At 44.3% G+C, this 16394-nt stretch overlaps 1 protein-coding gene across 1 annotated transcript in view; it reads left to right on the top strand.

The window, feature by feature from the left end:
* Positions 1-3052: 3052 nt before the first annotated feature.
* SLC9A2 (solute carrier family 9 member A2) overlaps positions 3053-16394 on the top strand; it is an 87872-nt gene continuing 74530 nt past the window's right edge. Inside the window, exon 1 of the mRNA XM_061155841.1 lies at positions 3053-3356. Within this exon, the coding sequence (XP_061011824.1) occupies positions 3068-3356 (289 nt within the window). The 5' untranslated portion in view covers positions 3053-3067. The remainder of the gene's footprint in view (positions 3357-16394) is intronic.

Below are 16394 nucleotides of genomic sequence, written 5' to 3'. Positions count from 1 at the left end.
CCTTCATGGAGCTTGCTGTCTTGTTGGAGAAAAGGAAAATGACGAAGTGCTAACAAAGAAAGGTAGGGGGAGAGATCAGAGGGCATAAAAGGGCCCTAATTAGTCCAGAAATGCAGCTGCCAGGTAACTGTTCCTTGAGCCAGTTACCTTTGAGCTGAGACCCTAGGAGGAGTGAACAAAATGTAGGGCAGAGGGCAGAAAGTTTCCTCTACACAGGGACCAGTGTGCAAAGGCCTTGAAGTGAGAGGGATCCTAGAACACTGATCTGAGTTCATAGAGCGTTGAGGGTGGGGCCCGGAAGTGAAGTTGTGAGAGGAAAAGGCAAAGGTCAGATTAGGTGGGTCACTGCAGAGTTTCTGTCTTTCTGAAGGTGCCGAGGAGCCACTCAGGGATTTTTAACTTGGCAGAGACTTCATTCATTCCATGGGTACAGTAATAGGTGATGTTTTATCACTTTTAGGGGCTGAGTTCCTAGTCAGGGGGCCCTTCAGAGAAATGGTTCAGCCAAGCCCTTGTAAGCAAGGGGGTGTAATTTAACTCTTGTTTGAGAGGTGACGAGAGTGTTTACAAAGTCAAGTCATTCATCTTCCATGGATAAGAATAAATAAAAAAGCATTTTTCCGAATGTAAGAAAAAGTTGATAACCTTCAACTGCAATGTTGTGTTAGCCCCTCAGTCATGTCCAACTCTTTGTGCTTCCGTGGACAGAAGCTTTCCCCTCCTCCCATCCCCCAGGCTCCTCTGTCTATGGGATTCTCCAGGCAAGAATACTGGAATGAATTGCCATTTCCTCCTCCAGGGAATCTTCCTGACTCAAGGATCAAACCTGGAGTTTGCAGTCATTACAGCTCCCATGGGCAGGAAGGTCCCAGAATTGTAGATTTGACCTTCATCGGCCTGGTTCAGGGGTGCCATTATCCTTAAAAGGATTACATGAGTCAGACTCCTAGAAATTACTGTCAGAATGTGCCCTTGGCCTACCATTATTTCACTCAATGTGTAGAACTGGCCTGATTCGCTTACTGGAAATAAGACTTTATTCTGCTACAGCTTTCGGGGTTATTTCCTAAATGAATCTCTACTATTCTATTTGAAAGTTCCTAAGGAAGTAACCTCCTCTTTGGGGAGCAACTAGTCGCAGGGTGGAAGGTGGGATGGAACCAGTGTTACCTGGACAGGCCTGGGCTGGAATTCCTTTCAGACCCTTAATTGATTCGCCTGCTTGAGTAAGTCTTTTTGCTTCTTTGCTTTTACCTTTCTTTATCATAATTCTTTACTCATAAAACAGGTACAATGGGTACAGCATGTCTTTGGGTTTCAGGATGATTAACAACACACAAAAAGAACCTTGCGTTGAGCTTCCCATGTGGAGATACACTTTTTCGTTTTTAAAAGCAGTTATCATTTGCTGCTCCTTCCTTACAAGGAAATGTTAAGCTCACCCTTTAACACAAATTTCCAGCAGATTTCCAGACAATTTCCAATAGAGAAGGGGAGGCAGAGTTTTGGATGACTCAATGATTTTTTTTTTTTTTAAGAGAATAGACGATCCTTAAATTCTACTCTGTTGCACTTTTTAAACAGATATGTTCTGTAAAGTATTAAGGGAAGTGTTCTGTGCCCTCTGCTAGAATCCTCCCATTTTTCTCCTGACTCGTCTCTCTGCATTTCTTCCAAGGTCTGAAGACGGGTGTTCAGGTCAGGGAATTTTATTTTATTTTTTTTCTTGTCCCTTTTGCTGACATTTCAGATTCCCTATTTTAGAACTTTGAAAGTAAAATCTACTTCGAATGTTGAACTTCAGGGTGTTTAACAGCAGGAGCCATGTCTGGACGCATTAACAAAATGAGAAAAGAGAAGGATTTTGGTTTCCTAACGAAGGCAAAACAGTTTCGGGTACTGAAATGACCACTGGTCTGCTTTCAGGGAGCCTTCAGTTCCTGGTGACCAAGATGCTGCGACAGCGGATGGCAGGCAGCAGGGTCATGGACGACTCCCGCGAGGCCGCTGCGCTCACTCGGAATCTCAGAACGAGGAGGACCGGCTGCGCGAGCAGACGCGGCTCCTTCCGATCCAGAAGGGGAACCGCGCTTCCTCGCCTCCGCTCTCCAGACCACAGCCTGTCCTGTAATTAGCGGAGCGGGTTCATCTGAGCTCTGCAAATCATGGGCTTTCCACGAAATAATGATGGTTCTGCCGCTCGGGGACATGAACACCTCGAAACCTGAAATCAGAGAAGATGTTTTTCTTTTTCGTGACGGGGGCGGGAAGAATAGTGGAACCGACAGGGGTCCGGCGATTGACAGCCATACTCGGGGGAAAAGAAAAGCCTGGGCTCCGGTGGGAGCGCAGGAACACGGCGCCCGGAGAGAGAGACAGAGACAGAGAGTGCCCCAGGCGCGACCTGGCGAAGTGCAGGGAAGGGGGACCCCAGGAGACTTTTCTAGACCTTCCGTGCCGGGCGCGCGCCCCGGGTCCCCCGCGCGCGCCGCGTGGGTGCGCCGGCCCCTTCCCTGGAAGGATGCCCGACGCGGCCTCCGGGGCGGGGACAGCTCCGGTCACCTCGCGCCCGGCGCGGCCCGTGCGCCCAGAGCTCCCCGGCTCCGGGGCTGGCCGGTCTCGCCGCGCGGCGTGGGCCCCAGGCGAGCGCGGCCGCCGCCCCCGCGGCTCCGGGCCCCGCGTCGCCGGCGGGCTCGGCAGGTGCGTCGCGCGCCCGCCCCGGGCCGGTCCTCCCGCCCAGCGGCCGCGGGCGCCGCGCCCGCCCCGCCCCGCCCCCGCCCGCGGGCCGCCCGGGGCCGGGCCTGCAACCGCGGCGGGCGGCGGACTGGACATGGGCCGGCGGCCGGCGGCGACGGGCGGCTGAGGGCGCCGAGGGTCCGTGCTGTGGCCTCGAGTGTCCCGTGCGCGCCCGCCAGGCGCTGCGCCTGCTCGCAGCAGGGACCCGGCCGCTGCGCCGCAGACTCCCGGCCCCTTGGCGGCGGCGGGCGGCGCTGCCGGCTCAGGGGCGATGCGCTGAGCGCACGGAGGGCCGACCGCTCCGGCTACAGCGGCGCGGGGAGTCGAGCCCATGGAGCCGGCGGGCCCTGGGCTGAGCGGGCAGGCCCCATTGCTGATGCTGCTGCTGCTGCTGCTCCTGCAGGCGGCGGGGCCGGCGGGCGCCCGGGCCGAGACCCTGCTGGACGCGCCGCGGGCCCGGGGCACGAGCTCCAGTCCGCCCAGCCCCGCCAGCGTGGTGGCTCCGGGCACGACGCCGTTCGAGGAGAGCCGACTGCCGGTGTTCACCCTGGACTACCCCCACGTGCAGATCCCCTTCGAGATCACCCTGTGGATCCTCCTGGCCTCCCTGGCCAAGATCGGTGAGCGCGCCGGACCCGCGGGGGTGGGGCAGGGCCCGGCTCCGGAGAGCGCCCGGGGGCCGCGGCGAATTGACCTCTGGGTCGTGGCCGTCTCCCCGGGGACCCGGGCAGGGGCGACAGAGCAGCTTCATCTGGCCCAAAGGGACCTCCCCTCTCCGGGGCCGGCGGGGGTGGGGGTGGGGGGAGAGCAGCTTTATGCTTTGGTTCTTGTGGAACTTGGCCTTGAAAGAGCCCGGGAGTTGCAACCTGTAACCAACTTAGCGATTCGCTGCTTCCTCTGCCTGGCATGCCAAGTGACAGCCCTCTGGCCAAGTGGAGATGTGTTGATTGCGGGAGGAGGAAAGTGGGCTGAAATTTAGGGTCTCACTTACTGGGAGCAGGGCGCCAGTGCTGCTAGAATGGTCGAAGTTCTTGATGCTTGGAGATGGATGCGCCTTGGCAGCGACGCAGACCCTGCCCCGCACCTGACTGCTGCGGTGTCTGGAGAAGGGAACCAGGGAGACCGGAGCGCCTGCAGCGCGACAGGGTGTCTGGAAAAGAGGCCCTGTGCCCTCCCTCCTCTGGGCCAAGGCTGGAGAGTGACAGCTCTCCAGGAATCATTTTATTGGTGACTAAGGCCAGTGAAGCCAGTTGCGTGTTTAAAAATAATTTACCCAAGTTTCAAAAACTACCTTAAACTCTCATTTGGAAATTACATCTCCAAATCTATTTTCTTACCTTTTTTTTTTAATTTAAAAAATTAAAATTTTTTTATTGTATTGGAGTATTGGAGTATAGCTGATTAACGATGTTGTGATAGTTTCAGGCGGACAGCAGAGGGACTCAGCCACACATATGCATATGCTTGTATCCATTCTCCTCCAAACTTCTCTCCCATCCAAGCTGACACATAACATTGAACAGAGTTCCCTGTGCTATACAGTAGGCCTTGTTGGTTTATTCATTCATCTTCATTTATTTTCACCCCACATAAATTTTATTATGATTGTGGTACTTTATATTATTTTTACTTTATATTTATATACTTTTTAATACTAGAATATGGCAGTTACTGTTGTAATGATTACAAAAAGTTGTTAGGTGGACAGAATTTATGCATTATTGCATATGTTTTATAGATTTGCCCCTTGAAAAGACCCATGCTCTAAGGTCTCCGTAAAGGATAAAAAGACGCATTGCTGACATCCTCACACCTGGATACTGGGGGGAGTGGATGGCATACAGCCCAGTGATCATAATCCAGAAAGGTGCTAGGTGGAGTAAGACATTCAGGAAAGATAATATGCAGTGTAGGGAGAAGGGAATCACTTCCTCATGCCAGAGAAACATTTCAACTAGGTTTTCAGGGATGACCAGAAGACGGTCCATCGCAGATGAAAGGGAACAACATTCCAGAGAGGAATAAACAAAGACATAAATTGAGACAGAAGCGCAAAACAAGTTTGTAGAAGGTGCACGTTGCAGGAAAGAAGCTGAATCTTCGATGTTAGATTATATTAACCAGATTCTGTTAATGGTGACCAAAGAAGACATGTGCTGTTCAGTGGCTTTGCAGCCTGTAATTGCCCGGTTTTGACATTAAAACTGGTTGACTGTTTTAATTTCCCTTGGGAAATGAATAAGGGGGAAAGGATTTCTCCGTCTATTCAGCAGATTGCACGTTTGCATAAACGTGTTGCCTGTCCTTGTAAATGCGGGTGCTCGTCTCCTTATATTGTCCTCAGGGCAACCCTGCCAGGTAGGAAGGGCAGATAGTATATACCCGCTTGGTAGAGGTGGAAAATAAAACTCAGACAGTTTGCACAGACACAAAGGGGAGAGCCAAGTGTTCTGTGTTCTCTTTTTCTCGCTCTGAATCTTTGTCCCTGGCATAGTGCTTCCTTCCCCTGTTTCTATGACTGCTTCTCTGTTGCCATTTCTATTCAATTGTGGCTCTTTCTCCTGTTCCTCACTCTTGATTATCTTCTTCTGATCACTCACACTAATAACAGCTGCTAGTAGGCACTTAAGTTCATTATCTCTAATTTTAACAATCATCCAGGGCAGAAATGATGACCGCATTTCATGTGCAAGGAAATTGAGAGATGGGAATGTTGCCTTGCTGCCGGCTGGTGAGCCAGAATCCCACCCAGCTCTGCTCAGTGGCTCATCTTCCTGTCTACCCTGGAGGCTTGTTTGGCGTCAGGGTTAAATGAGAAGAGATGTGTATAACCTTCTTAGGACAGCTGGGCATGCAGTGAGTACTGAGGATTGTCACCATCAGAAGTGGTGGAAGAGAAGCAGAAATTACTCTTGACAGTTTTCTGGCACTACGGTTCCTTTTCCTCTGGACTGGGCTGCCTCTCCCCTTTTCCTGCTTCTGTCTTAGGCTCCGCCTTTTCCAAGCGTTCTTATCTTCAGTTTGCCTTTTTAACACTTGCTTTATTTTTCTGTCATGATCTATCTATCTTATTTGACCTTATCATGTTAATTGTACAGTGTTTTATTAAAAGGCGTTCTTGCTTGTGTGAGCTCATGGATGTATTTATCTTCCCATTGGCAGTTTTCTCATCCAGATGTGTTTATATTCCCTGGCACTTTGCTGTTCTGCCCATCACTCTGCCCCCTCCAAATTTGGAACTTCCTCTTTCCTTCCTGCCTGTGATGTGGCATCCAGATGGAAACAGATGATGTTCATGTCTCTTGGCCGGAAGGGTCTGAGTGGAGTAGAGATCCCGCTGTGGCGGGATGAGGGTGTGGTTCTCAGAGAAATAAGGATAAGCTAGTGCTGTGCTTCGTTGTTCAGTCGTTTCTGACTTTGCGACCCCATGGACTGTAGCCTGCCAGGCTCCTCTGTCCATGAGGATTCTCCAGGCAAGAATCTGGAGTGGGTTGTCATGGCCTCCTCCAGGGGATCTTCCCAACCCAGGGATGGAACCCAGGTCTCCCGCATTGCAGGTGGATTCTTTACCATCTGAGCCACCAGGAAGCCCAAGAATACTGGAGTGGGTAGCACATCCCTTCTCCAGGGGATCTTCCCAATCCTGGAATCAAACCAGGGTCTCCTGCATTTCTGGCAGATTCTTTACCAGCTGAGCCACAAGCTAGTGCATAGGGTCTTTTCTGGGTTCTTCCAGTGTATAGTCCAGCCCTGTCCATCTGCTGTAGCTCTGTTCCTAGAAGAGCTATAAAATGCCCAGGGATCCGCCCCCCTGCCCCCAAGGCCCTAAACTTTCTCTTTGGCTTTAGGGAAGACTGTGCAGTTACCTAAGGCATTTTTACAGCCCATTAAACCGTGGTCTGGTCATTCAGATTCTAGTTGAACGTGTGCACTGGAAAGACTGAAGTGACTTAGCATGTACACTCTGGAAAGACTATTACTTTGGCAGGACTTGTATGATGTGACTAGCTCACATTAGGGAAGGGTGATGAATTGAGCAGTCAGTGCAGGGGGATGTAAGGCTATGGGGGAATGGGAGTGTTAACTCATGCAAAATGTTGCGGTTTGTATTTGGGGCAGTTGTTTTAGCGTGTACCTAGTGTACCTGAGCTTACCTGCCCCAGAGAACATGGAGGAACATTGCTAGTGATTAAGCTGAATGTGGATCACAGGTTGCCCCCAACGGAGGCACCTAATAGCATTTGTAGGAGGTTGAAACCACTTTCAGTGGTGAATTCAGAAATCATTTTCTAGATTGCTGTCTACTGTAACCGTAGAAATACTACAATTAGAAGTGAGAAAATGCATTTTTAGCAGTGTTGAATGATCCAGCTTTATGCTTTCAAATTGTGTTGGAGAAGACTCTTGATAGTCCCTTAGACTGCAAGGAGATCAAGTCAGTCAAGCCTAAAGGAAATCAACCTTGAATATTCATTGGAAGGACTGATGTTGAAGCCAAAACTCCAATACTTTGGCCACCTGATGTGAAGAGTCGACTCATTGGAAAAGACTCTGATTCTGGGATAAATTGAGGGCAAAAGAATGGGGAGACAGAGAATGAGATGGTTGGATTGCATCACTGACTCAATGGACATAAGTTTAAACAAACTCTGGGAGATAGTGATGGACAATGGAAGCCTGGTATGCTGAGGTCCATGGGGTTGCAGAGTCAAACACAACTTAACAACTGAACAACAACTTGATTATCAGGGACAATCCACTTTCTAGTGACTTGATCAAAAAGAAAGTTCTGCAGCTGAAAAGTTTCTTAAATTGATGATGATGATGTTGTGTATGTGTGTGTGTGAAGTGGGTTAAGTAAATAAAAGAATGCAGCAGATTTGGTCCACCTTTGAAAAGTTTTGTTTTGTTTTTGTCAAGAAAGATCTCCTGATTTTTTTTTTTTTCACTTAGATCCTCATGCATTTGAACTCTTATTGTTCTTTCACTTTGGATGTTTATATTTTGAGTGACTTGATTTTTTTAAACAGTTATAACTGCTCAGTCTGCCTGGTAAATCCTGGAAACAGGGATGGAGTTCTACAACCTGGAATAATAGGTAGCCAGAGCATGAAGAAGAGAAAAATTTCCTAGAGTGTTCTAAGATTGTTTGTTGCTTATTTAGTCATTGTCATGTCCAACTCTTTTATGACCCCGTGGACTGTATAGCCTGCCAGGCTCCTCTGTCCGTGGGATTTTCCAGGCAAGATTACTGGAGTAGGTTGCCATTTCTCTCTCCAGGGCATCTTCCTGACTGAGGGGTCAAACCCATGACTCCTGTATTGGCAAGCGGATTCTTTTCCACTGAGCCACCTGGGAAACCTGTTCATCCTAAGCTTGTCTTCTCTGAATTCCTTGCCCAAGAAGTGGGTTAGTAGGATTTGTCCTAAACTGGGTGAACTTGGGCATACCTTCTAACTCTGTTCAGGGTCCTGGGATAAGGCAGTGTGCCCCTGCTGTTTAGGGTAACACAGCCTCCCTGTTTGTCTCAGTGGTTCTCCGGACACCTGGTCACTTATCTTGCAGTCATGTGAAGCTGGCCTGTTTGCTTCTTCCAGGTGTCATCTCTCACTTTTGCTCTTGAACTTGGGTTAGCATGCAGAATTTTCGGCTTCTCTTCATCCTGTCATCTTGAAAGGAAGCAACTTGTATTGTTATTTTAAGAGAAAGACAAAGCAGTTTGGTGCATGAATGTTTCTCCTCTGGGCTCCAGGCAGTTCTGAATTTAAATATGAAACCAGAGAGTTTCTTTGGTTAATATCCACCTGATTACTGAGATCTTGATCTCTGGAAAAACCCATCCTTGCCTTTGATCTGTTTCTCTTTGTTACATTTGGTTTTCCTGAAGCCTATTCACCAACTGGTTGGTCATTGGATGAGGCTCATGGTTTTCATTTATTTTGTGAACCACGTCTCACTTTGAACACACCTGTAAAGCCAGGTGCTCCTAATGACGTGTATTTGTTCCTAATAAAGCTCAAAGAAGAAGTCTAATTTCTTTCTTTCTCAAAGCCACCATCTCTTCCTATTGGGCAGACCATACTTTTCCTGTTTTCTGTCCAAAGGATGACTTCAAGGGTTTCTTTCTAAAGATCATTTCAAATGCCTTCTAGAATTATCAATGCACTCTACCACAGATATAATTTTGTACCTATTATAATAACAGCAGGTGATTTCCTACCAAAAGTGTTGGTCTTTGGGTCAACTTTAAAAATGAGAATAATATTTATCATTAATGAGATGCTTTGTCTTTCACAGAATTCTTTTGCATAGCTTGAAGTCCTAAAGAGGTATACAGAAAACCTTTTGTATAAACTTATTTGTTCCTTGTAGGCTTGTAAAAGCTCACCTGTAAAACCAGGTGAATTGGTTGGTTTGTGTATAGGTATATTTTCACTAATGATTCAATTGCTTTAAAGTTTATTGTTCTGTTGGCTTATCTATGTCCTCTTAGGTCAGTTTTGGTGTTTTTATTGTTCTAGAAAGTCATTATTTCATTTGCATTTTTAAATTTATGGGAAGAAATCTGTTTTTCGTGATTTAAAAAATCTTCACTTTATTTGTGTTTAAGTTCTACTTTATTTTTCCTAATATTGTTATTTTTATCTTTCTTTACTTTGATCAAAATTCATAGAAGTTTATTTATTTTATTCTTTTTCAAAGGATTGCTTCTGGTTGGCTTCTAATTTATAAATTTCTGCTCTCTATTATTTAGTTACTTCTACTTTATTAGGGTGTATTTTGTTTTTATTTAAAAAATTACTGCATTGAAAGTTTACCTCATTAATTATTGAAGTTACTTGTGTTCCAGTATGTTGACTCCAACCTTATAAGGGTTATTAATCACTGAAAAAACACTTACAATTGAAAACATAATTAGCATTACTTTCAATATTTTCAGTGATAAATACTTTTATGAACTGACAAGCTCCACAATTGGCATGGCTATATGACATTAGTCTTATTAAAGTGGACAAAGATATTTAAATAGTTTAGTTGTCATAACTCCTACTAAGCCATTTTCTCGTCATCATCTTGTCCAAAATATGGCTATTTATTTATTCTCATTAAATTCACAGTTGTGGAACACTGATACCTGGGATTATGTTATAAACAAAACATTTATGGTACTCTATTTTGGAGATTAATCCTTTGTTGATTGCTTTGTTTAAAAAGACACACGCACCCAATGCTCATTGTGGCACTTTTTCAGTAGCCAGGACATGGAAGCAACCTAAATGCCCATCAGCAGAGGGATGGATAGAGAAAATATGGCACACATGCACAATGGGATATTACTCAGCCATAAAAAGGACAAAATAATGCCATTTGCAGCAACATGGATGGGCCTAGAGATGATCATACTGAGTGAAGTAAGTCAGACCCAGAAAGACAAATATCATATGATATTGTTTACATGCGGAATCTAAAAAAATGGTAACTAATGAAATTATTTTCAAAACAAGAGTCACAGATGTAGAGAACAAACTTATGGTTACTGGGGATAAGGTCAGTTCAGTTCAGTCTCTCAGTCGTGTCCGACTCTTTGTGACCCCATGAACCACAGCACGCCAGGCCTCCCTGTCCATCACCAACTCCCGGAGTTTACTCAAACTCATGTCCATGGAGTCGGAGATGCCATCCAGCCATCTCATCCTCTGTCATCCCCTTCTCCTCCTGCCTTCAATCCCTCCCAGCATCAGGGTCTTTTCCAATGAGTCAACTCTTCACATGAGGTGGCCAAAGTATTGGAGTTTCAGCTTCAACATCAGTCCTTCCAATGAACACCCAGGACCGATCTCCTTTAGGATGGACTGGTTGGATCTCCTTGCAGTCCAAGGGACTCTCAAGAGTCTTCTCCAACACCACAGTTCAAAAGCATCCATTCTTTGGCACTCTGCTTTCTTTATAGTCCAACTCTCACATCCATACATGACCCCTGGAAAAACCACAGCCTTGACGAGGGTGAAGGGGGATAAAATTGGGAATTGGAGATTGACATATACGCACTGTGCTGTGCTGAGTCGCTCAGTCGTGTCTGACTCTCTGCGACCCCGTGGACTGTAGCTCGCCAGGCTCCTCTGTCCGTGGGACTCTCCTGGCAAGATCACTGGAGTGGGTTGCCGTGCCCTCCTCCAGGGGATCTTCCCAACCCAGGGATCGAACCCAGGTCTCCCACTTTGCAGGTGGATTCTTTACTGTCTGAGCCAGCAGGGAAGCCCAAGAATACTGGAGTGGGTAGTCTGTCTCTTCTGTAGGGCATCTACCTGACCCAGGAATGAAACCAAGGTCTCTTGCATTGCAGGTGGATTCTTGCTACCCGGGAAGCCCAGCATATACACACTACTATGTATAAAATAGATAGCTGATAAGAACCTGCTGTATAGCACAGGGAACTCTATTCAGTACTCTGTAATGGCCTGTGTGGGGAAAGACTCTAAAAAGAAAGAGTAGAGAATATAGATATAGATATGATTCACTTTGCTGTACATCTGAAACTAACACAACATTTTAAATCAATGATACTCCAATAAAAACTTTGAAAAAATAAAATAAAAATTAATAAGCATTCATGGTACTCGATGTAAATTTGTCTATTGCAAGTTATAATAATAGCAATAAAGAAAATGGTAAAGACTAAAGAATTTGGCGAGATGGTGCAAATGAAATTGCACTTTCTAATAATTGGTGTGAAATCATTGCTGCTTTTAACTTGCACACCATCTGTATTCTGAGGAGGACTTAACACCACACATTGGTGGTAAAGCTGGAATCATGACCGTTGATGATGCATCAGGACCTGTAACATCCGGTTGGGTCTTTATGGAGTCAAATAAACGCCTCATGAGAAGAAATAGGAATATTAAATGAGACTCTTCCTAAAGAGGAATTCTTATGATCCCAATGTGTATAATTTAGAGGAATGGTAATATACGTATTTAAGGCTAGAAATAGATCCTTCTGATCCTGTTTCAGTTGCTTTTGCATGGTTTTGATGTATAGAGTTTTCACTTTAGCTCAATTCTCAGTGTTTTAAATTTTCCTTGTGATTTTTTATTGTAGCCCAATAATTATTTAGGATTATAGTTTGAGTTGTAGTAATAAACATTTCGAGATGTATGGCAATTTTTTTATTTTATTCATAGCTTAGTCCATTTTGGTTATATACACCTGATTGATTTTTGATGTTGATTGAGACATCTTCTGTGGCTTAATGGGGCTTCCCAGCTGGGTGAGTGGTAAAGAATTTGCCTGCCAATGCAGGAGACACAAGAGACTTGTGTTTGATCCCTGGGTTGGGAAGATCTCCTGGAATAGGAAATGGCAACCCACTCCAGTATTCTTGCCTGGAAGATTCCATGGACAGAGGAGCCTGTCAGGCTCCAGTCCGTGGGGTTGCAAAGGGGCAGATACAACTGAGTGCACGCGTGCGCGCACGCACACACACACACACACACACAGTGACTTAGTAGGTGGTCATTTAAAACTACATTTCAAGCTTTGATGGAAGAAGATTGTGTGTTCTCTATTACATGCAGGCTCTTGTACACATGTACAGGCACACATATGTACATACACACAGAGGACTAGATGAAATTTCAAATTATGGAGTGCAGATATTAAATGGCATTACCAATTTTTGGGTTACTTTACCTATTAGTTTCTGGGGGTACATTCTCTAAGACTGTGATGTCAATTGCTGCTTGTAAGTTTGTTAATTTTTGCTTTAGTATTTTGATGCTTTATTATTAAGTACATACTAGCTCAATATTGTTAAAATCTTCTCAGTAAATCCTTCCTTTACTTATTAGGTTACTCATTAATGTCCCTATTTTAAATATTTTTCTTCTGGCTCAAAGTCTATTTTTTCTTATATTCCTATTGCTATTCAAAAACTTCATTTTGAACATATATTTTTTTCTGTATCTATGTTTTCCACACCTATATTTTCCAGACATATTTTTTCCCTAACCATAATTATCATATCAAATCAACTGGGTAATTTTCCTTTAGCTGTACATCGCTAAACCACATGTAAGTAGACTTTCTATCTTTAATTTAAATTTTCAAATATCTGCAGTTTAAGGAGAAGGATAATTATATATGTTGTGCATAATGATATATTTGGACTTTGCTGTCTGTTTACTACACTTTTACCTGGTCTCTTCAGTTCTCTTTTCTTGTCATATTTTCGCTTAGTCAAATTTTCCCTTCATTTTTTAATATATTATCATATATTCTCTTTCCATTTTTTTGTGGTTGCACTTCAGTTTTAATAAGATTACCTGATTAAACAGGATCCAGTCCAGTCTGCCTTGGCTCACATCTCAGGAACATTTTCTTGCATAATTTTGTAGTTGTATGATTTTTTGGTGCATAACTGAAATTCTGAGCTCAGTTACCCTTTGGTAAAATGGGGATAGTAAAAGTGCCAACGTCCTAGGCTGTTGTGAGAATTAAGTTTGTTAATATATGTAAAACGTTAAAATTACATTTGGGATCACAGTAAACATATTATTTTCTGTTTTATTATTGTTTTGTTGTCTTCATGAATAGTATTTAAATTAAAAAAATTTTACCTGCTATCTGCCAATTTCAGAATTATATCTTTTTGCCTTATAATTTAGACCTGATTTGTATTTAATTTCCTCCACGAGTTAGTTTTTAATTTTTGCAAACAGTGTCTACACAGATTTCTAAACATGCTTACCATTTTTTCCTCATTGTTACTTCTTCTGTTTCCTCTTTTTTCCAGATTGTTTTCTTTTTAATGAAATGTCTAATTTAGTGGATACTTTGGGAAGGGAGGCTTCCACTGATAAATTCTCTTGATCTTTGTGTGAAAATGTCTTTGAGTATTCTCTTGAATGATTATATCACAGAGTATAGGAGCTGAAATTATAATCATTTATCATCTGCTGCTACTGATTAGTCACGCAGTCACGTCTGACTCTTTGTGACCCCATGGACTGTAGCCCACCAGGCTCCTCTGTCCATGGAATTCTCCAGGCAAGAATACTGGAGTGGGTTGCCCCTGCCTTCTCCAGGGGATCATCCCAACCCGGGGATTGAACCCACGTCCACTGTGTCTGCTACATTGCAGGGGGTTTCTTTACCTGGTGAGCCATCGGGGAAGCCTTACCGTTTGGAAGGTATTATTTCATTACCTTCTGTTCTCTTTGGTTGTGAAGGAGAATTTCATTGTCACTGTCATTGCACTTTGAGTTAACCTGACTTTTCTCTTGACCTGTAGTTTCCATATTTGAATAGAAGAGAAGCAGCTCAGCAGTTGAAGATGTGCTGGACCTACTTTTGGAAAAGATGTCTCCCAGTCAGAGGCTGTTGTTGTTGCTATAGCCCAGTTGTGTTTGCCTCTTTGCAACCCCATGGACTGCAGCACCCCAGGCCTCCCTGTCCCTCAACAACTCCCGAAGTTTTCCCAAGTTCATATCCGTTGTATCAGTGATGCCATCCAGCCATCTCATCCTCTGATGCCCTCTACTCCTTCTGCCCTCAGTCTTTCCCATCATCAGGGACTTTTCCAATGAGTCGTCTGTTTGCGTCAGATGACCAAAATACTGGAGCTTCAACTTTAACATCAGTCCTTCCAACAAGTCTTCAGGGTTGATTTCCCTTAAGATTGATGGGTTTGATCTCCTTGCTCTCCAGGAAAATTCCAGGAGTCTTCTCTATCACCACAGTTGGAAGGCATCAATTCTTTGGCATTCTGCCTTCTTTATGGTCCAGCTGTGACACCCATATGTGACCACTGGGAAGACCATAGCCTTGACTAAATGGACCTTTGTCGGCAGAGTAACGCCAGAGGTAGGAAGATGCTATTCAGTTGCAGTTCTGCCATTAATATTGTCTTGTGATCCTGGCAGGTCTTCACCTACTTAGTTTTTGCATTTAAGGGTAGAAGTAGGGATCTGTATCTGCTCCCCACTGTTTAGTATTTCCATAGGGATAATGTGAAAGACTCCGTACGGAAGAAAAACATTCATAACAAAGATTTTACTTTTTATAGCAAAAGAAAACTTAAGCTAAGAGAAACATGTGTTCATTATTATTAAAGAGCTGTGTGAACATGGGCGTCTTGTCATGCTAAATGAGACATATACAATTATAGCTTACTCTCTTGCAATTACATCGTTTAAATGTAATGAGTCATAATTGATGTACTTCCTGCAACAATCCTGCACATTGTTCATCAGTGTCCAAGGGTTTCTGATCCTGATTTTTATAGATTCATTCCTGTTTGAAGATGTGTGTGTTCCTCTCTCTCCAGTAGTTCCAGGGGAAGGCATGGGAATCCCTCTGCAAGTTCTCCTTGTGGTCATGAAAAAATAATATTTTTAAATTTAGTTTAATTTAATTTTTTAATTGAAGTATAGTTGATTTGCAATGTTGTAAAGTTAGTTTTAGGTGTACTGCAAAGTGATTCAGTTATATACATATATGTGGGCTTCCCTGGTGGCACCATGATAAGAATCTTCCTGTCAGTGCAGGAGATTTGGGGTTGATCCCTGGGTTGGGAAGATCCCCTGGAGGAGGAAATGGCAACCCACTCCAGTATTCTTTCTTAGAGAATTCCTTGGATAGAGGAGCCTGGCGGGCTACAGTCCATGGGGTCGCCAAAGAGTCAGACTGGACTGAGTAACTGAGCATGCACACACACACACACACACATATATATATATTCTTTTTCAGATTCTTTTCCCTTGTAGCTTATTACAAAATATTGAGTATAGTTCTCTGTGCTGTACAGTTGGTGCAACCACCATTGAGAAAAGTATGAGGATCCTTAGAAAACTATAGAGTCAGCACGTGATCCTGCAGTCTCACTCCTGGGCATATATCTGGAGAAAACCATAATTTGAGAAGATACATCCACCCCAGTGCTCACTGAAGCACTATTCACAATAGCCACAGCATGGAAGCAACCTAGACATCCACTGGCAGATGAATGGGTGAAGAAAATGTGGTACATACATACAATAGAGTATTACTTAGCCATAAAAAGGAATGAAATAATGCCATTAGCAGCAGTGTGGATGGACCTAGAGACTATCATACTCAGTGAAGTAAACTGGACAGAGAAAGATAAATATATGATACTACTTATATGTGGAATCTTTAAAAAAATGATGCAAATGAAGTTATATACAAAACACAGACATAGAAGACAAACTTAGTGGTTACCAAAGTGGGTGATGGGGGAGAGAGAAATTAGGAGTTTGGGATTAACAGATAACGCACTCCTATATATATTAATAACATAGATAACCAACAAGGACAGAAGTCATATTTTAAAGGTGAGTTTCATGTTATTCCTTAGTGTTGGCCTACAGAGGCTCGTGTGTCAAGGAAAGAGAAACGAAATTCACAGTTGTGCTTAGCAATTTTGACTGATAATGAAACAGAGTACACATACTCGCCCTGCATTGAAATCACTCTGAGGTCACTTAAAGGTTTTGTGAACCGTGGACATTCCTCATTGAGGCCCAGGACCGAGAAACGCCCCACTGCCGTATTTCTGCAATCCTGCCACGGCCGGTCCTGCTACTCCCAATTCGTGAGCTTATTTCCTACGATGCGTGGGCTGGGACACCTGAGCC

Source organism: Dama dama, chromosome 11 (genome assembly GCF_033118175.1).
Source record: "Dama dama isolate Ldn47 chromosome 11, ASM3311817v1, whole genome shotgun sequence".
NCBI lineage: Eukaryota > Metazoa > Chordata > Mammalia > Artiodactyla > Cervidae > Dama > Dama dama.
The sequence above is the reverse complement of the archived record's forward strand: the minus strand, read 5'-3'. Positions and strand labels throughout refer to the sequence as shown.